The following is a 22,525-nucleotide window of genomic DNA, read 5'->3' on the forward strand; positions in this document are numbered from 1 at the left end:
AAAAAAAAAATTAATTTTTTCACTACAAACTAGTCTTCAGACCCCTTTCCACATATGTTACTTGTCCGAATGAATATGTTCCAGAACAAAATAATCCAATTCAGAATTACACGTTGCATATAATGTTAAGTCTTGAATTTACTTTCATCTGAAAACAACTCTTGTTTTTAATTCTCATGATTTGGAGATCTTTAAATATTGCAATCCAGTTAATTTGTAGAGTCCTCAGTTTGCATTTGTCCTGATTAGGTACAGACTGTACAATCGATAGACATATCACAGAAATGTCCTGTTATTTTCCTTGCATTCTGTCAGGTAGCACGGAGTCAGTTCTGTTTTTGTCATGTTCTGATAATCAGTCATGTTCCTTTTACCATTGATTAGGATGCTATCTTTTCCTTCGTAGTTAATACATATTTGGTTGGGGGAAATATCTTTACATTTGGTTACTTTAAGCTTATTTTCTCATTTCTAGCTGTCTTTGGATTTCTATTTTAAGATAGGTTGATTGTCATGGAAGGGGGGGTGCATCTGTCCTAATATTTGATTCATTTGAAAGCAGAGTTTTTATCATCTGTAAAGTGGGCACAATACTCATGCCTATCACATTGGATAATTTGAGGGACTGAATGAGTTAATACACATTAAGCATTTAGAATGGGAAGTCGTGGAACACAGAAAGAACTTATTGCTTGTTAGAAATTTCTATTAATTTAATTCAAGTTAATTCAAGTGTTCTTATTTCTGATTTTTGTTCCTTCAGCATTTAAGAAATAGCTACAGAGATTCTAAACGTGCAAAACAATTCAGAATTATGTCTACTTGGTTCTTGAGTGTTTTTATTTTTATACTTCAGTATGTATGTTGGTTTTCTATTGCTGCATATGAAATTGCCGTTTTTAGTATCTCAAATAACACACATTTATTAGCTCACTATTCTGTAGGTCACAAACCAGCCACTGTGTTGCTAGGTTCTCTGTTCATTGTTTGATAAAGCTGAAATTAAAAATTTTGTGTGGAATGGATTTTTCACCTTGAGGTTCTAGGGAAACATCTGCTTCTAAGTGCATTCATCTCTTCCTTTGGGTTTTAAGAATGAAGTTTCATGGCCTTGGTGACTGGATGGTAAATGGCTCCCTCAGGTCTCCTAGAGAAGGTACATTGGTCATCTCCATCTACCAGTCAGTGATGTGCTTGAGTTCCCCTGTAATCACTGACCTCTATGATTAGCTCTGATTCACCTGACAGTCTGCCCTAGTGTAAGTCTACAGTAGCATAATCTTTGGGATCTTAATTTCATCTGCAAAATCTCTGCACAGTAATATTCAGATTAGTATTTGACTGACCTGGAAGATTTGGACGCGCTAAGGGACAGTTTGGGGGTCACCTTAGAATTCTTACTACAGTTTTCATGTGTCAGGCTATCTTCCACCAAATGATCTTGCCTGTCACAATGAAATCTTACTGGAAATCTCGCTGAGGAAGAGTTGGAAAAGAACTTGCCAGCCCTACCTTTGTGGCCTTGTCAGTATTTATAATTGATTGTTTGACCACCTAAAGTAATGCAAGTCCCTCCTTTGGAACTATGGGAACAATTCTGGTTTGGTTTTTTTTTTATTTAGAAATAAATTCTCAGATTACCTCACAGACTCACAATTAAAATCTAGGTAAACAGAGTCCTTTGTGCTTATAGGCAGAGTATACTTTGCTTCTGTGTCCTTCAGCCTGAGGACGGCAGAGTAGAAGTATGCTTTTCAACAGTCATTGAGTCAACAGGGAGCTGTGATAGTTGTCTGATGCTATGCTTCTTTTACTATTGTGAATGTGAGTGTTCACTGAGCATGTTGTCAGTTCTTAACAAAGTTACACCCGTATCCTTCACTTTTCCTATTTATTGATGAAACTAGTAAGAATATCTTAAACTTGATCACTGGAATGGGGACACAGGAGATGTGCAATTATGGTGAAAATTTGTAATATCAAAACCAATCTAAAATGATTTTTTTTGCTTGGTTTTGGAGCAGTTTTGTAGTTTTTATTAGCAGCCTTATAATTTTGTTTTTCTTGGAACCTAGCAAACCTGCTTAAGGTACTAGTGAGTTTGAATTTTTATTATACTATAGTGAATCTGTGGTGGTTTGAATTAGAATGGCCCTCATAGGCTCATATATTTGAAAATTTAGTCCCCAGTTGTTGGAACTATTTGGAAAGGATTAGGAGGTATGGTCTTGTTGGAAGAGGTTTGTCACTGGGAACAGACTTTGAGGTTCTAAAAAGCCCACATCATTCCCAACTGGCTCTCTCTACTTCCTTCTTGCAGATAACAATGTAAGCTCTCAGCTACTGATCCAGTGCCATGCCTGCCACCATGCTTCCTACCATGATGGTCATGGACTAACCTTCTGTAAAGATTTGCCCCAAGTTAATTGCTTTCAGTTGCCTTGATTGTGGTGCTTTGTCACATTAATAGAAAATTAACTAAGACAAAATTCTAACACAAAATAGTAGAAATTTGCTGATATTTGAGAACTAAATGTAGGAGAATTGGACATGATGTTGGAGAGCAGTGCAGAATTTGGCTGGGCTATTAACTTGCTTTGTTACCATGATACCTTAGTATTACTTTTCAGTACTTAGGTCTGAAAATCTAAATTAATGCAAGAAGTTGGTGAATAGCTCTTTTATTCCTTTATCTCTGCAGTCACTTGCAGTACTTACTGTTGTCCTCTGAGTTTGAATTTATACTATCATTATGCCTGTCTCTTCTCCAGGCTCCATTATTAAATCTTTTCATCATGAAATACTTGAGATCAGATTAATGTTAATAAATGCACATACTTTACCAATTCACTAAAGCTGCATTTCAGTAGGATTCTAGTATGGAAAAATATTAAGTAGTTGTGATTCGTTAATTCTTCTCACACTTCTTAATGCAAAGAATTCCTGGAGAGCTTTTAAAACATGTAGTAGATTTTGAGTCTTATCCTCTAATTGGTTTAGTATGCCCGGGATAGTGCCAAGAACTTGTATGTGTAACAACCAGTGCAAACACTTTAAATAATCCTTAATTAGGAGATGCTTAATTTATGATGGTATTCACATGCTGGAAAACAGCAGTTAATTGTCTGGCCTTGATGTTTCTATTAAACATCATTATAGCTAAGAGTACAAATTATGCCTTATTATGTTATATGAGCTTAATGTATTAGGTAGGATTTAGGCTGTAATGTGTATGCTGTTATATTACCATTATTGATATTTTTGTTGTTTTATTGTAGTAATAAGCTAGAATTACCCTTAAGAATCGATTTTAAATAAAATGGCTTAATTTGTAATAAAAATTTTATGTGAAAAATTCCTAACTATATATTCCTGCTTTTTTGTCTTCTTTTTAAATTCATAGGCAGTGCTTAATTTTCCCAAATACTGTGAACCTGTAGTTAAAGGAGAAGGTAACTAGCTATAATCATTAATATTTCATTGGAGAAAAATTATACAAGATTTGAATTATTGAAATTTCTCCTGGGAGTAGCAGGTGAACGTGATACTCGGAAACTGTGGAGAAATATTGAACCTCACCTGAAGAAAGCAATGCAGACTGTTTATCTCAGGGAGATATCAAGGTAATTATGTGTTTAACATGTTAGATATCACTTAGCCTGGTAGGGTCCTGGAGAAGTCCCACAAAAGACCACCATCCACGTATGCAATCAACAAGAGCATTTATTATTCCAGTATGCTGGGGCCTGCCATCCTACACAAAGGTAAGATGGCAAAGACCCCAAGAGGAAAGTGAGGGCTTGTTTTAAACCTAACTAAGGGGAATGTCTGAGAAAGCTAGTTCATCTTAGATATGATTGGATTATGCAAGTGGCAATCATGTTAGTAGCTTCTAATTGGCTAGGGTTAGTTAGGGTTTGGTCAGGGCTATAGTTTCCCATTTTGGGCAGGCCTAGACAAGTCCCAGGCTTTGTCCTTATTTGGTTATCATCTTGAGCTTGTTGACTGTGGCTTGTCCTTGCTGTTGGGAGTGTTGGAGATTGATTGTCCTTTGTTCGAGGCTCCTCCTTAGAAACTGCTTGCTCAGTTCCAAAAAGCAGGGACTGAGGCCTAGTTCTGAAATGAGTTATTAGGGCAGGCTGTCATGATATTTGCCTGGCCCTCTCATATCCAAAGTATGTTACAGACATCAGTTCTTTTTGGTTTGGTTTTGGTTTTGAATATTTGTATAGAATTTGCTGATTAAACTCCCTAATCCAAAATCTAAACTCTAGAATACATCAAATTTCTAAACTATTTAAACTTCATATCTAAGCTGTTCTTCAATTACACTGAAATATACAGGTTTTCCTTCTTCACATGATAGAGAAAATTTAGCATGTATAGTTGGACCTCATGGAGGTAGGAAACAATGGGTTGTAAACAAGTTCAACACTAAAGTAAAGAAAACATGTTGGAAATAATGGAAGGCCTGCTTTCATGCACCAGAAGTGTTCATAGTCCCAGGTGATCCAGATGGTCCATTCTGAGACTCTGCATTCTAATAAATCACCACAGAGACAGAGATTTAAAACAATGTATTGTCTTAAAGATCTGAGCCTTGTCCATAGGGATGCATTCTACAGCTTCTAGCAGTTGCTGTATTCATCATATTGTGGCTCGTTACTCTATCGTTAAGTCAGCAGTCAAGCACTGTCTCTTCTCTCTGACCTCATCTCCTTGTTGATCTCAGTGGGACTACTTGAATAAGAGACAGTTTCTGACTGGGCCACATCTGCTAAGACTCCCCCCCCCCCCCCAACACACGCACACATAAGTCTACACAATTACTTGTTAACAGTTTTGAAAGAAGGCTTATTAAGTCTACTATTGAGACTTGTAAACTGTTTAGACTAAAAGTAAAAGGAAAGCATCTCTAGGCTTTCAAGCACAAAGTCACTTACAAAAGAAAGTTAATTAAACCTGAAAATTGATCATCATTTTCAAGAAAGCCAAAGAGAAGTGAATCCAAATATGTATCTTTTCAACCTGTCAATCAAGTATGAAAGCTGTAGAAAACAGGTTAAGCATAATTAAACAGAAAACACTATTAATAAGGCATTTCTGTGCACTCTGCTAGTGACAGTCTTAACATGGCAGAGAGATGACCAGGGAAACTAGCCAAAAGATTGATAGTAAACATTGAATTTCATTTTATCTCTAAGTGAAGATAAAGGTAAGTACAAGTGTAGAACAATATGCCAGTATATATTGCTTGCTTGATAAGCTGGAGACATAGCTTCAAAAAAATAGCAAGAGGACCAGGCCTGGTGGTACATGCTTTGAATTTCAATACTAAGGTGGCAGAGGCAGACAGATTTCTGTGAGTTTGAGGACAGCCTGGTCTATATAGTAAATTCCAGGCCAATCAAGGCTACCTAGTGAGCCCCACCTCCACCCTCCCTCAAAAAAAAAGAAGCAAGAGCGGTGGGGGGAGGGGAGAGAACATATTGCCCTATCAGTAAGAGATGAGAGACAAGTACATAAAAAGCTAAAACTGTTACCCAAAACAGTATACTAAAGCACCTTTCTTTATCCTTCTCGCCTGTTGCTAGCCTCTTGTACAGTTTTGGGTTTTTCTTCCATTTCTTCCTTGAAAAATATGGATTCATTAGTCTGACTGTGTGCTCTTGAAGGACTTAATCTTTGGGTCTCAGTGTTCCGATCTGATCATACACACTTCAGTTGCTTATTCCACAGATTAGAATTAATGTACAGTTGTATCCAATACAGTGATTGGAACTGTTGGGAGCTTTACTGAGTGGCTGATGGTTTTTATTTATTGTGATCAGAGTAAAAAAGATAATTAAAAAATTAACATTGTGTATTTTGTTACACTGTTAATATATATCAAATGATTTTGTACAGATACAAACATGTATTCTGTGTGTATATATTATTCTTCTATTTTCTGACTTAATAAATGAAAATGATATATTCTGTAGGGCTCTTTTTATTACAGGATATTGATTTCTTATATTTTCAATCTATTTTTGCTCTTCTATTTTATTTTAGTTCCCAGTGGGAAAAGTTACAGAAAGATGACACAGACCCAGGACAGCTAAAAGGTATCAAAGAAAGTACTGAGAATGACCAGGGGCATTGTTTAAACTATGACAAACATGGTGGTTAATGTTGGCGTTTGTAAAGAGTTTACTTTTCAAGCTAGATATTTTCATCAATGATTTTCTTTCAACTGAATACCATTTTTTTGTTTTCTTAGATTCTATCATGATTGGATTCTGCCATGTGAAAAATCAATATTTCTTTTAGAGTTTTCACCTAAATAATCCAATTATATGATACAACTTTTACTTAGAATATGTAATAGTTCATGAATTTTATGAAATAAAAATCCAACTTTATATTAGCTCAGTTTAGGGATACTCTTTGGTGGATATACTTTCAAAGTGCTTTTGTTTTCTTTAAAGAAGGTATTATTTTGCATTTTTATCAAACTGAACAGATTTTACTTTTAAAAATGTCTAAAATATTATTTTTTCTTTTCAAAAATTTAAAGATTTCTATTTAGGAAAGGGTATGATATGATGATGTTGAGGTTGTTTTGCCTCTTGGTTTCTGAGCGCTTTACAAGCGGTTTCTAGTAGTGTATTGTAGGAGAGAAGGATGAAAGACTAGAGTTACAGCTGCTATAATTTATCAGTGCTCCTCCTGTGGGGCTTCATACTGGGCTGTCTATTCATTTAAAAAACGAGAGGACTAGCTAGCTTTAAACTACTATGAAGATTTTTAAGTAATACGCATGTAAGTTCTCCTAGTGTGTAACACACTTTCTTATGTGCATAGAATTGTAGGTATAGAAAAAACAGTATGCTAGGTATGGCTTCTTCAGTGGAAAGTGTCTGTCTGTAGGGTTATTATTTGATCTAAGTAGCTTTTAACATATGACATAATAGTACATGCATGGGGTCTTGGAGTGCAGGGAAACTTTCCTATGTTGTAGTCATATAAGGCCTTCAGGGAGAGTTTAATGGAAAAAATAATCTTAAAGGGAAGAAATAATAGGCCTTACACTTTAAATTGGGAAGAGCTGATCAATAGAATAAAGTCTGCCATTAATAATGTTCAGCAGTATGGTGCTAGGTCAGCAGTAACAGAGCGCAGTTATGGTCGTCAGAAGGTAAGTTGGAGAGTATACTTAACACCTCTTGGTAGCCTAATAAATAATGTCGTGGATGTTTTGTTCTGTAGGTCTCTCGGCATACACCCATGTGGAACTACCATATTACTCTAAGTTTATTCTTATTGCTGCATACCTTGCCTCTTATAACCCAGCGAGAACAGACAGGAGGTTCTTCCTTAAGGTAATAGTAACATACTTCTTTTTTTATTAAAATCCCAGCAGTACAGTTGGTCTTTACGAGGTTCAAAAATATTGCATATGTACTGAACATGTAAAGACATTTTTTCTCATCATTATTCCATAAATAATATAATATATAAACTATTTTTAGAGCATTTAAATTATATTAGGTAATCTAAAGATGATTCAAAGAGCAGAGTATATTATACAACTAGCATACTTACTTTTTCATGAGGAACTTGAATATTTTGGTATTGGTATTTGGTTTGGTCTGAATGCTCTTCAGTCCTCTGTGGATACCAAGGAATGACTGCTTTGAAATTTCTCTATAAACTTCTGCGGGACACAGGTTAGACTAAGAGATCGCTCAGTACACAGGACCTATTCGTTAATGGCTCTACACACAGTCTGAAATTTGGGAGAAAGCAGTGCTTTACAGAAGACAGGAAATCGGGAATAAACTGTTAGTCTAAAACCTTTCCACTCCCTCACAATATTCTTTTTATTTTCCATTTTCATGTGTGTATGAGTATCTTCATGTTTGTATGCACATGTGTGGGCAAGGTGATCATGCATATGTGTGCACGTGCATGTAGAGTTTGATGTTAGAAATCATCTTGGGTCTCTTCATCAAGCCTAAGCTTACCAATCTAGTTAGTTTGGCTAGCTGGCTTCCTCTGGGCATCCCTGTCTCTTTCCAAGGTTAGAATTAGAGGTAGGCTGCCACACCCATCTGTCATTTATGTAAATTCTGGGCATCTGAACTCCAGCCCTCAGGTAACCCTGCTTAATTCTCTGACGGAAAACACTTAGTAATTAGACTTTGTTGTTGTTTTGTTTCGTCATCTGTTACTAGTCTTGGGGGGACAAGGACAACCCCCATCCCGACTATTGAGCCTGGAGTGCTCAAGTGTTTTCAGCCAGTGTGTAGTATATGGATTACCATCCTCCTTTAAGTGGTGAATGTACTTTTGTTTATCTTTGGAAGTTCTGTTTTTATAGCAGTGAATATGTAGTACTAAGATCAATGTAACAAATTCTTTTAAGAATTATCACTATTGTCTGTTGTGTTTTATAACCTTTGTTTATGTGCAGAAGTAATCCTGCATCCAGTCTAAGCCCACCCTAAAACATATCAGAAGTAAAATAATAAGTAATAGCATAATAAGTAAAATAAAACTTCTGAAAATCATATATATATATAAATATATATAATTAGCATTATGTATGCTATCTTTTCAACAAATTGCCTTTTCTAGTTGAAGCTTCTTAATCTGAAAAATTATTTTCCTTAATTGTAGCATCATGGGAAAATCAAGAAAACCAACTTTCTAAAGAAACATGAGAAGGTATTTATATTTTAAATTCCCTTAACTTTTGAATTTAGAGAAACTTATGAATTTAGGATAATTAAGGAAATGGATAAATGTGTAATCATATTTGCATATGAGAACTTTTTCTGTTGATAATGTTACCATTTAATGCAACGGTATTTTGTTAAGTAGTTCAAAAGCAAACTGAAAGAAGTCGGTGCTAGAGATAAGACTGAGTTGATGGAGTTTTTAAATAACTTACTTAATGAAAAGTTCTCCCTGTAATATTTAGTTAAACACAGTGGATAAACTCAGTTACCTTTTTCTTTTCCCCTCTTAAATACCTATAAAAATTCCATTGATGAAATAAAAATGGGAAACCCATAAACACTTAAGCAGGAAAGAGATTTCTACAATTTGAAACTTGGAAGTGCTTGTAAAATCTCTTTAAACTATGGGTCTTGACCTCATCTATCAATAGTAAAAGATTTCTAAACATGCAACAGTCAAAAATTAATTTAAAATCAAACATGCAATGATCTGAGGGGTCATGCCATCATGCTATGCGAAGCACTTATGTTCAGATTTGAGACAATTGTTTGTTGTGAATTGCAGTGTTTTTACTACACATATAAAGTTTCCTGCTCTTAAAGAATATAATAGCTCAATTACAGGAAATGACAAATCTTTAATATTTCTCTACCATTATTTCTCAGCATATAAGTATCAATTTAGTTTATCTTTGGATTGTTTCATTTTGAATACTTGATTTTTCAGAATTACTATTTGACCTTCTTGTTTGTGTTAAATGAAGTTTAGATGGGGTTTGGGACAGAATTTCAAGCAATTTCTGAAAATACCTTAAGCATACTTCTGATGTGTGTTTGCAAAGTGATGTTCTCAGCACTAATGTGCATGAAATCAAAATATTGATCAACTTGGTAGAACACTGAAGCTGCTCTACATCTTGCATGGAAAGATTTAGTTATTTACGTAATTTACGTAAACAAGTATACTTCGTAGTTATACAAATTAGCTTGTTTCTAATAAATGGCAAGAATTCAACAAAGAATGGTTTTTAAGTGAATTTATTTATGGTTTGTGTACCTTTTGATGGATTTAATCCCAGCACTCAAATTCAGGAGGCAGAGGCAGGAGATCCTTGTGAGTTCAAGGCCATCCTGGTCTACATAGAGAGTCCAGGTCAGCCAGGGCTGCAGAGTGAGACCCTGTCTCTCCAGTGTGAAAGGGATCACAATTGGGCCATTTATGAGATTTCGCAGAATAGATGGATATTCAGGCCAATAAGCAGATGGAAGGATGTTAGAACCACAGTCAAAACTGTGCTAATTTTATCTGAAGAATCTAGAAAAGCTCAGTTATTATACTCACCAAGTACTTTTTAACAGTAGGTTAGTGAGTCCAGGTTAAAATCAGTGCCTACAGTGTTTAGAAGGTAGACAGCTCCAGCTATGTGGTGTACCCAGATTGCTGCCGACTCTAGGCTAGAGGTGGAGAACTTGGAACTGAAGTCCACACTGTTAATGCTGTGAGTTGTTTCTCACTCAATCTTCAAAGCAGGTCAGTGTACACTTCTCAATTACTGCTGTGTTTTCAGGACTTTAAGAAGCAAGACTTTACTATCTTTTGCCTTTCACTTTTACTGCTATGAAAAGCTCTGTTCTCTTTTTTTTCTTTTTGATGTCTCTATTTTCTACTGCTCATCAGTTTGCTTCCTTTGTTATTGTTACAGTTGTGCTATAGTGTATCTCGGGTTAAATTTCTTTTTATCTTGAGTTAGTTTTGCCTCTGAACATTAACTTGTCATATGTTGCCACTTCTCCCTTTATCTAATATGTCTTCTTGAGACATTGAGTAGATAGATACATTTGACATTATTGTCCTTTTCAAAATCATTTGCATTCTTCATTTCCTTTGGTCTCTGCATTCTTTATTCCAAGGGTAATTTTTTCAGCTCCATCTTCTTTTCGATTTTAAGGAGATTCAGTTATTTCCTCACCTTTTATAGTTTGAACCAGGATCCAGTTCTAGGCCTACACCAAAGCCTTCAGTTGTGCTTCCTGCTCTCCTGAACCCATAGGCAAGTGATTAGAATGTGTGGCTATTTTTACAAAATCACAAAACAAGTGAATGATACAAAAAGAAACTTGAATAATAACAAGCATGGTATAATTCCTGTCTTCACTAATAAGGTGCAAATTATAACAACAGTGAGACATTTACACTCTTGAATTGACAAAACTGACAAGTTTTGATTCTAAGTGAAAGTGACACTATAAATCAGTATGAAACAGCCTGACTGCTCTGTAGGTGACAATATCTAATCAGATTTGTATATTGGTCAAGGCCAAGGCTAGACTGCACTGCAGAAAAAAACCGAACAAAACAAAAAAACAAATCCCCAAACTTTTGAGTGGCTTCTACAACAGAATTTTGCTTGACTATAACTGAATATGAGTTAGATAGCTTCTTACATCCACTGTGATGTCAGGTAAACACAGCGGCCTCTGAAGTTAACAACAATGAGAGCGAGGAGAAACAGACCCTGTGGTTCAAAAAGTCCTTTCTTGGAAGTCCTGGTGTCACTTCTACCCATTTTCCAGGACTCAGTTAAATGGCCTCTATCATTCTGTAAAAATGGCTATGTCTTCCTATATGCCCAAGAAGAAGGAAACAAAACAAAAGCACTGTTGTCAGACTCCCAGCAGTGTCCTTTTCCTCCTTGTACAAAGAAAGATGCACATGATTGTCATTTGCACCATATCTGTAGAAGTGATGGCTTTCTTAAGTAGATGTGATAGTGATATTGTCATAAAAATGGAAAAGATAAAAAATACATTTGGGCTGCATTTAAAATTGGATAAATCTCAGAAAACAATTAAAGGGAAAAGGCAATATGGTAAAAAGCTGCATTCAAAATAATATAATTGATATGGAATTTAAAGTCATACAGTCTGTATACTCCTAGTAGATATGTAAGAACTGGCATTGTGAAAACCAGCATGAGAATAAGAGCATCACGTTTTAGACTGGAATGCATTCCAGGGACAGAAAGGGACAATGAGAAGAAAGGGTTCAGTGGGTCGTAACTCACTAGTAACGCAATGTTTGTTTCTCTGCATATAGTGTATAACATCTGGATTTGATAAAACTAGGTAGTGACTACGTTGATATTTATTGTAATTAAACCTCTGTTCATTTCTAAATGTTTTAAGTATTTGGTAGAAGAATCACACAAGATTTAAGAACAGGAAAGTAATCTCTAACTGTATCTATCTCTTAGCTGTAAATAGCTGAAGTGAGTGCTGTGCTTTGTGCTTGGATCAGTTTTTTTGTTTGTTTGTTTTGGTTTTTTTGCTTACAGCCATTCTTCTTTTAAATATTAAATGTACTCCCATGCATGTACTTCCCAATTTACTTTCCACTGTTAAGAGGAAGTCCTTAAATTCTTAACCTGCTTTTAAAATTATCTGCTAATAGAATGGAATTTCAAGTATTGTGATTTCCTACTGACATGTGATTATACCATATGAATATGATATTCATAGTCTCTAAAGTTTTTATAAATTTTAAATTATTTTAGGCTGGCAACTTATTCACTAATGAGAGAGTTTCATTACTTTCCTAAATTAAGATGGTACTTTGAATCATCAATCTTTTTAAAACTATGTCGAACTTTGTTAAACTGTATTTAACTTTTTTGAAACTGTGTCAACTAAATGTTGAGCAGTGTATTTTCAAGGAATTGGTCTGAAGAGGAATGGTGGGAATTAAGTAGTATATACTCTAGTCCAGAAATTAAGAGCCTGGTTTGGGGGTCTGGAGAGATAGCTCAGCAGTTAAGAGCACTTGGTGCTCATGCAGACCACTTGGGTTCATCTCTCAGAACCCAGATGGTGCTCAAGATTGTCTGTAACCCCAGTTTAGGGAATCCAATGCCTCATGAACCTCAGCAGACACCTGCATGCCTCTCTCTGGTGCACATGCACACATTCAGGCACACACATACACACACACACACATGCACAACAATAACACACACAAAGAAAAATCTTAGTTTTGGTTATACATTTTCTTGAAAAATCATTTGGCAAAATCAGCAGCAGGATAGCAGTGCTCAAGACTGCAAATGGCTGAGTTCTTTCATGTTTATTGATACAGAGAAATTTTTTTTAGTAATTTATAAAAGATAACAGCATTATCTGCACAAGATAGGGCCCTTCAACATGGAGTTGGTGGGGGTCTTGGCTCCCCTGCCTGGGGATTTATAGACAATTGATAGTTGCTGGAGGAGGGAGAGACATTTCTTCAGTGGTGTAGCCACTGGTAAGGTGCCTATGCCCAGTAACCCCTTGCCTATGCTCCTGTAAGTAGTAACAATGAAACTCACTGGGTAAACACAATTAACAGATGTAAAGGAAGGCTAGATAGGAAGAAGAGGATCTGCAGGCCTGGGAGGGTGACAACAGAGTGTAGTGGGTGGGTGTGAAAATGATCAGCATGCATTATCTGTGTATTAAAATGTCATAATGAAACCCACTATTGTGTATAACGGATGCTAATAAACATGGCAAAAGATAATCATGAGATCGGGCAATGTTTTAAGGACTGTAGGTTAAATTTGTTAGTGTGTTTGAGAGAAAAAATATAAATATATTACTACTGGGTATTTATAGTGTAGAAATCATATGTTGTGGTATAAGAAAAAGTTTCATGTTCTCTTTACAGACAAGCAATCACCTCCTTGGACCAAAACCATTTCCACTGGACAGATTATTGGCAATACTGTACAGTATTGTGGACAGCAGAGTGGCTCCAGCAGCAAATATCTTTTCCCAGGTAGGCCTCATCCTAGGGTCTTTGTGACCATTTCCAGTCAGTTCTTCAGGTAGTATGGTTGGTGGAGATCTGGGTATAGGTGCTTGCTCAGTAAATGCTAATATTTTAACTGGACAATGAATACTGTTCTTGGTAAGTACAGTTGGCCCCTTGTATGGCATGGTTTGGAATTCATTGATTCAACCAATAATAATCAGAAAAAGAAAACAATGACTTGCTTCTGTACTGAGCATGTGCAGGACTTTTCTTGTTATTATTCAATACAAAATGTAGTGTAGCTGGGCAGTGGTGGTGCACACCTTTAATCCCAGCACTCAGGAGGCAGAGCCAGGCGGATCTCTGTGAGTTCAAGGCCAGCCTGCTCTACAGAGTGGGATCCAGGACAGGCACCAAAACTACACAGAGAAACCCTGTCTCTAAAAACCAAAAAAAAAAAAAAGTAGTGTAATATCTGCTTCTGTTGCACTTACATTAAGTTATGTTTTATAAGTAATAGGGAGATGAGGTTCGTTGTGAGTATATACTGTTTTGTACATGGGGCTTGTGCATTCTCAACTTTGACATCTCTGGGAGCCCTTCACCCAAGCCTCCTGAGGATGCTGAGGGGCAGCTGTATTGAAAATTCCAAACACAAGCTCTCCAGAGGTAATCACAGAATTTACAAGTATAGCTAATGACAAAAGCAATTTAATGTTTCTTGTTCTTTTTCTTTTTTTAGTAAAGGAATTTTAAAAATCATTGCTGTTAAACAAGTGTCTTGATTAAATTGATGACTTATAATATATAAGCATGATTTAATGAAAACTTTTTAAGTGTGTATGAAAGTGATGTATAATGTCTTTATTTCTCATATATATACTTTTCAGGCTGATAGGCCCTTTTTGTTATTTGGTTTGTTTTCCAGAATAACTAAATTTTTAATATTTCACTAGGTGGCAGCATAAACCCAGAAGTAGAAAATGAGGATTTCGGTTTTGGAAATTTTATTTTAACTAGTTATGGTGTCTTTTTTTTCCATTGACATTTAAAGAAAATTGCATAACTATAGCCATATTAGATTTCTTTTTCTTTTTCTTTTTTTTTTTTCTGGTTTTTCGAGACAGGATTTCTCTGTGTAGCTTTGTGCCTTTCCTGGATCTCACTCTGTAGACCAGGCTGGCCTTGAACTCACAGAGATCCACCTGCCTCTGCCTTTCGAGTGCAGGGATTAAAGGCGTGTGCCACTACTACCCAGGTTGTGGGTTTTTTTGTTTTTGTTTTTTGGGGTTTTTTTTGTTTTTTTGAGACAGGGTTTCTCTGTGTAGTTTTGGAGCCTGTCCTGGATCTCGCTCTGTAGACCAGGCTGGCTTCGAACTCAGAGATCTGCCTGGCTCTGCCTCCCAAGTGCTAGGATTAAAGGTGTGCGCCACCGCTGCCTGAAAATAAAGACTCTTTTTTTTTTTCCAGAGCTGAGGACCGAACCCAGGGCTTTGCACTTGCTAGGCATGCGCTCTACCACTGAGCTAAATCCTGGGCTTAGATTTCTTAAATGATTCAGAAAGACTCGGCATGTATTATGAATATTAAAGGCAAAATGATGTAACTGGCATCTCAGAATATAGTCATGCCAGATATGTAGTGAGCAGTTTGTTTTGTAGTTGGTAATATGTAAATAATTAAATTTACATCATAAGTCCGTCACTATAAATTTGATCTCAGAATGGATGTCAGACATCTCATCTCAGAATCAGATGTCATTACATCACAGATATAATGTGATGATAGCTTTTAATTCATTAAATAAGACTTAAGGTACCAAAAATAGATAGTAATCTCAGCAGTCTTGAAATTGGATCTATATCATTGTTAGAAAGTCAGCATCTATAGAATATTAGTATGTACATTGAGTGTGCAGTTGAAAGGTATTCTAGTCAGTTATGCTCTATAAATAATCAAGTGCCAATAATTAAAAAAATCTTAATTCAGTTTTAATCTATGTTAAAAGAGATTTTTTCCCTATAATTTTAAAACTTGCCGTGTCTGAAATTCTGATCATCATCTAGTCAAGCACAAGACTGTGTTATACCTTGCTGCTTGATTCTTCTGTGGAGACAAGACCTTGCTGTGTTGTCCCCCTTTCCATCTGAGTTCCGAGTGTCACCACGGGTCCAGTTTCCATTACTGCTAGTGACTTTCGGCGTATAGCCACATGGTTTCTGTTTGTTTCTACTGCGACGGTAACTGGACATCAGGAGCTACTATCTTTAAACAGATTCAGCTTGTATTGAAGAGAAGTTAGAGAAAGATGACTTCCAAACAGAAAAGAAACAACTTGACAGTGTATGTGATTATAATTCTTAGATGCCCCCAAAATACCCTTTTGAGAAGCAAACAAGGATAATTAAGGGTGATTTTTTTTTTTTTTAGAAATTTCCTTTTGGGAGTTTGCAGCTTATTTGTTGCGGGGGAGGGGGGGTTGTTACATAAAAATAGTATTAAAAGGTTGTAAACGAATACTTGATACTGCTTTTAAGAGGCTTTAAGAAGACAATGATTACTTCTTCATTGGGCAGGCTGTAAGAAAGACGTGGCAGCTAAGGTGCAGAATGGAGCTTGCCTGGAAAGAATGAGCCAAGTTGTTTTGTTGTTGTTGTTGTTTAGTATTTCTAATTTACTTAATAGTCATTGTGTAAAAAGGAAACGTAATGAAATCAGTTTCATTTGCAAAAGAAAAACATTAGGAATGGATGCAGTTTAAAGATGTAGAGAGAGAGGAAAGTAGGACAAAGTTCTGGAACTAAGCAAAAGCTAAACAATGTCACCTGTAGGAGCTTGGTTGGCAGTGGATGTGGCTGTCTCATAATAGTAGTGGTCCCTGTGGCCATCAGTGTAACACTAGTGCTAGTATTACTGTTCCGAGTGCCACCCCCACCTACCTCCCACACAGTCTTCGTGGACTGTGCCTCTAGTTCCTAGGGCATCTTATTTGTTTAGAAATAGACTCTTCAAAATTTGACTCTCTAAGGAAAAATAAGACAGTTACAAACAGAGGTTTCTGATGTAGATATTTACTAAATGTTCTTTGTGTGTACATTACTGGTACTAATGTAGTTAGAAACAGCTTTGCCCAAGGTGTGTAAAGGTGTGTAAAATTTTATCTGTGAAGAAGTAAAATTGTTTCACTGTTCTTGGCAGTGAAAGTTGTTGACCTTTTTGTTATTTCTTCTCATTAACACTTGGTGTTTACAATATTTAAAGCATATAAATGAATGTTTGTTTATAAAATCTTTTAGTAACTTGGTCATTCCAACTATTAAGATATAAAAGGTGGAAGAAAACATGGGGATAGATATACCTAAACTTAAGGATTTGATCTTTACTTTTGCTTGGTCAATAGATTATCCAAGAAAAGAAAAACTGTGCTATATTGAAGAATAAAATCTGGAGGGTGGGAATCACATCCCAAAGGAGATTGTCTCACATTCCCCTTTCATTTGGTTGGCAGTGATTCTCAATGCCCTGCTCTGTTTTTCTTTCTCCTTTTATCCATCTGTCAAATGTACACTTACCCACCAATGTAAAATTAACTTAAACACAGTAGTGTTCTAAGTCCATTTGTACTGAAGTTCTTATGTTTACGAACACTAGATGGCAGTGTTGTTGCATTGTCGCTTCAAGGTGCAGTAGAAACCAACTTTAATTTAATTTTGTCTCTGATACTTAAAAAGAAGGGATTTTAAAACTTTTCACATTTGGTTTGTTTGAGTGAAGGCAAAATGACTTGAAGGAATTAAGTATGTGCTATGTGTATTCATGCATGTGAATGCCCTTTCATGAAAAGTAAGTATGATTGGTAAGAAATTAGGTTGTTTGTCTATGTGAGATGATAATATATTACTTTTCTATTTATTATCTTAAAGATTTATTTTATAGTAAGATGCTATTTCGTAGCTTGATTTAACACTTTATATATAAAAAAATGTTCATATGACAATTGATCATTTATATACATTTAAAATTATCACAAAGAAAAACTTGTTATTTTATTTCATTTAGATCACTTTTATATTGAAACTATAAAAATAACATATTAAGGAAGACTTAAGTTTTTGAAGTCTAAGGATAATTCATGATAGTAATACTGATCATTGTCATGGGTATTGTGAGTTCACTCACTGATGCTTTGGTGTCTAGATGAATAGACAGTAGTAGCAGCACATTCAACATCTTAAAATGTGTGAACGTTCAGCTTTACTGAACTTTAAAAACATTTTAAATATTTCAGACTTTTAGATATCAGTCATACCTAATTTTTATCCTTATATACCTTTTAATCATTATCATGAGTCTGTTTTAAATTTTTCATTAAGTGCGGCTTTCCTTGGTGAATGCTGTGGCTGACAGACTTTCCCTGGAGTTTGTTCTGGTCTCCTTCTCTTGGTTGCATGTGTGCGTAAAGTTCATAGGCATTGTCCTCACAATTTTTAGTTCAGTGAGATGGTACTTTGAAAAACCATCTTAAAAGATAAAATATAGTTATCTTTTTTCCAGAAGCATATTAAAACCACATTATGATTTTTATGTGTTTTTTTTTTCCTTTTCCCTTATTTGAAGAAAAATGATGAACTTGTTTGGAAAATTTTGACTACTTTGTTTTTTAAAGCAGGAGTACAAGTACAGTTCTTTACATTTGCCACATACCTCACTTATTTTAAAATGTTAGGTCACGTTCCCCAAAGGATGACATTGCTAGTTTATTTCTAAAATCATTGCTACAAAGTTGTAAAGTGATTGTGAAAAGGAAAAAAATTTGTAAGAAATAGAGACATTGAATTGTACATGTTTACATAATTTTTGAAAAATAAATTTAAAACAATTTATCATTTTTCCATGTAATTATTTAACATGACAGTTATTTTATTATTATATTATAAAGATTTCCTAGGAATTAATAGAAAGGAGCTGTTGAAAGGTAAGGAAACACCTAATTATTATAAAACAGTTTCATACACCATGCTGACAAGTTATATTTTCAGTAATGTACAATTTCTGGGTGATTGTACATAATGAGTTGTACAGAATTTAATAAAAATATTTAAAATGAAAACATTTTAGAGCATGAGTTACTATGTGAATTTTATTTTTTAAAATAGATATTTCTACCTTCTCTGTATTTAATTAACATTATCCTTTGTGTTGGGATATATTTACATTTATTTGCTTTTTTATTAAAAGCTTAATCTTTTCTCCCAAATGTTCAGTAATCGTGTTTAAATAACCTTAAGATTTCTGCTCATCTGACGTGTTTTATTAGCTAAATAGGAGCTCAGAAAGTAGAATGGAGGTTGACTTTTTATCACCAGAGTGTTGAGCAGGTGCTCCATCCCTCGCTCTCGTAACTGCAAGGATGGGTTCTCTGCTGCTCAGAGACGCTAGCATGTTATTTTACTAAAACCAGAGTTTTGACATTTTCCTTCAAATACAGATGGGCATGCGTTGTGTTTGCTTCATTTCCGTTTTATAAAGGTGGGAGTTGTTTAATATTTTTTTCTGTCCTAAAGCATATGAAGTTTACTTTAATTGAATTAGATTTCAAAGTCAATACTTTTCCTTGCTTGTAATTGAATTTTTCTTTGTTTAAAATTTCATCTAATAGATATGTGTGTCAGCTACACTTCAAGCACTGTATTGGGTGAAGAAAATAAAGAGGAAATGAATGTGTCTGTCGCTTCCGCAGCCTTTTATGTGTCTAGTGGAGACAGTTGGTACTAGATTCTGTTGGTACTAGACTGCTGTAAAGCTTTCTCTTTGTTATTTCTCTGCTTCACCTGGCTTGTGGCAGGATTCCATGTCTCAGCATTCCTCACTGAAGTGCTCAGTGCTATTCAAGTGAATTTATGTAAATCACAGAAAATAACTAAATGCTAACATTTCCTAATCTTACAGTATCTTTTTTCCCTTTCTCCTGAGCCACAACAGATTTGTGTGGCATTCCACTCCATACAGGGTAATGGAGAGGCTTTCTCAATATCCACTTTGCTGATGTGTAGGTCAACAGGGATGCTGTTTGAGAGAGGCTGGCTCTTCTTTAGCAGCTGAGAGCACCACCATGATGCACACCTCCCCTGGTGCAGCAGATGAGGTTCTGAAACCTACTGCTTGCCCTGGTGTGGGTGCATTACCAATCCCACCACTGCAGTAGGTGCTGGTCTCAGAAGGTTAAAAAAAACAAAGCAGTTTGGGGATGCTTTATGATTGGAAATGGTGAAGTTGACCAATGATTTCCACTAGCTGCACTCTTGGCATTAGGAATGCTAATACTGTTCATTACCATTATGCTACTGGTGCAGGATAAAATGTTTTTCTTGTCATCATTTGTAAAAGAACTGTATTTTTTTTTCCTGCTCTTCTTTTAAATTTCTTCAGCATAAGTACTTTACCTTTGTGGATGTGGCAGTCTAACTCGAGGTGTTTTTACTGATTCCTAGAAAAATAGAACCATTGCTTCATGGTGACATGTAAAATGCTAAGGGATTAAAAAAACTACATAAATTATGCTCTCTACTTTTGTATAATACATTGGTGTCTTATTTCTTGTCAATATTTTATAACCATTTTTTTTCAGAACATAGTATTGCTTCTGATAAATATGCCAAATGTTTATCCATTATTTATATTTAGTTGGGGAATGTATTCAACACAGATACACTTTATTTAACATGGTGCATTTTGGGTTGAAACCATGACGTTTGTATGGATATTTTCTTGCAAATGCATATTTAAGAAATTCCACACTATTGCTATAGTGACTATATATAGGCAAATTTATACATTAGAACTAGATTGTTTTAAAGAAAAAAGGGAGTTTGAATAAGTACGGGTTAGGGAGAAAATTACTGGGGATAATCTCCACTATGGAAATGTGTGTGTGCTACATTTTAAAGCACTTGAAAATATATGATAGAAGAACTGGTGCTGCTTAAGGGAGTTTCCCATGACAACTTAGTATGCAGCTCATTGGAATTCCTTCTTTGGAGGAGATTGGCCACACCAGGCATCCATAGACCTACAACACATGCACATTCACAACCTGCTGTTGCCCATTCATACACATGCTACTGCAGGAAAACTGTCTTTTCCCTTGACAGAAAATTAGGGTTCTTGGGCCCAAGTCACTTGGAGAACTTAATTGCTCCTTCACCTTCAGACAGGTTGGCATGTTGATAGTGAGTTGAATTCTTAGAATGGTAGGTGAACAAACTCGTGATCGTTGAGAATAAGGAAGAGAGCTTCTCTCCAACTGTCTTATGTATTTCCCTGGTATCAGATGCTGCTTAAATGTTGATGGTATATGGACTGTGTATTTATATCCCTTATCTTCTTATATCCCTGTATCTCAACTTCTCCATCCAAATTAATGACTGAATCTGAATTGATCTGCATATTCCAAATAAACCTTACACTGGTATGATAAATCAGATCATTCCCTAAAACTTTCCTGTGGAGTTTCAGCCTTAAATCTTAAAACTGGTCATAAAAATAAACAAATTTGCACATTAACAAAATAAAGTAAAACTGGTAATCTATTGATTCACCATCTTCTGAGTGTGTGTCTGTGTGTGTTAATGTGACACACAGGTAGGAAAAAAATTAATAACAATGTTTCTAGATTTTACTTCAGCAAATGGTGAAGTAGCTTCTGAGTTTTTCCTTTATCCTGCTTAATTGACCATATCCAATATGCTTCCCCCTAAATACTAAGTCTGCTTTATTCCTTTTAGCACTATTACAGTTGTCCTGCATCATGGGCTTCGTCAGAACTTAGTCCTTCACCAGCTCCTGTCTGGGCTCCTTGGCTCGAGGCTCTTTCTATAAAGGCACCAGCACAAACCTTACAACTGAGTTTGATCTTTTTGTTTTCTTTTCTTTTTCCTTTTTTTTCTTATACTTTTTAATGAGTTACATTATCTGAAGAACCAGTGTTCCATTGCATACCCTTTCTTGTAAGGCTCTGCTAGGTCTAACCCAATATTTGCCACTTTGTTTCTCCTCCATCCCACTCATGATAAGCTGTTCCTGATGTCATACTAACTTTTCTTGTCTTGGCACATAGTGTTCTGTCACTGTTTATGCTTCATGGTCTGCCCAGTAAGTCCACACTTTACCCCATTTGCTATTAGTTCGATCCCTTCTCTAGGATCAGATACTTGTGTTCACTATATCATTAACAGAACACTGGTCTGATTGCTGCCATTTACTGTGTATTTTTCTCCAGCTTTCCTGAATGTGTAGACTTTTTCATACATAATGTCCCTAAATGAATGACTTCCCATTCTCCTTATCTGTACTTAGGATCCTCCCAGCCACTAAAGGTTTCCAACCATTTCCAGAGACAAAGGCATTTCTTTTAGTTCCTTTGTGTAAAAATACACACCATTTTTTTGGTTACCTGAGTATGCTTCTCCTTTTGGAGGTAAAACAAACACACAAAACCAGCAGTGAATGTTTCAAACCGAACAGCTCTGATAGTATTTGCCCATCTCTTCCTAGTGCTTCCTGTGTGTGTGTGCGTGCGCGCAAAAGTCTAAGCCAAACAACTGATTTATGCCACAAACCACTACAACCTCTGATACCAAACCAATTATAGTGTTTTCTGAGTTGTGTGGAACTCACTCGGGGACACTTAATATTAAGTTTATTTAAATAATTTAATGTGTTTTAAATCATACAATTTTTCCAGAACAGTTAAAATGTGGGGTATTTCATAAATCACTTGATCTATATGCTATCATATAAAAGTATAAAAATAATGAGCCTGTTAAAATTAATTACAGTTGTAAATTGATTTCCTTTTGTTGGCAGGAAGAACAGTTTGTTAGCCCAGGAACAGGTTCACACTGTTTTTACATTAAGCATTTCCAGCTGAAGCTTGTTAGTGACTGCCTCTCAGATTAAGAAAAAAATCCTCACTGTGCTACATGAACTCCTATTGTTAAGATCGAAATAATCA

At 35.6% G+C, this 22,525-nt stretch overlaps 1 protein-coding gene across 8 annotated transcripts in view; it reads left to right on the top strand.

Moving 5' to 3' along the window:
• Orc5 (origin recognition complex subunit 5) overlaps positions 1 to 22,525 on the top strand; it is a 168,336-nt gene that overhangs the window by 26,855 nt on the left and 118,956 nt on the right. For 7 of the 8 annotated variants that reach the window (XR_008214289.1, XR_008214290.1, XR_008214291.1 and 4 more), the window contains exons 7-12: positions 3,404 to 3,452; positions 3,533 to 3,623; positions 6,055 to 6,107; positions 7,252 to 7,364; positions 8,665 to 8,712; positions 13,426 to 13,536. Coding sequence is in view for 5 of the 8 variants with exons in the window: in XM_052719865.1 (XP_052575825.1) it covers positions 3,404 to 3,452; positions 3,533 to 3,623; positions 6,055 to 6,107; positions 7,252 to 7,364; positions 8,665 to 8,712; positions 13,426 to 13,536 (465 nt within the window). In the remaining 3 variants the exon portion in view is untranslated. Of the gene's footprint in view, positions 1 to 3,403; positions 3,453 to 3,532; positions 3,624 to 6,054; positions 6,108 to 7,251; positions 7,365 to 8,664; positions 8,713 to 13,425; positions 13,537 to 15,578; positions 19,237 to 22,525 lie in introns of those variants that run through there. The other variant, XM_052719869.1, reaches the window with a different exon arrangement.

This window comes from Peromyscus californicus, unplaced genomic scaffold, assembly GCF_007827085.1.
Source record: "Peromyscus californicus insignis strain IS unplaced genomic scaffold, ASM782708v3 Scaffold_6__1_contigs__length_162567912, whole genome shotgun sequence".
NCBI classification, from domain to species: Eukaryota; Metazoa; Chordata; class Mammalia; order Rodentia; family Cricetidae; genus Peromyscus; species Peromyscus californicus.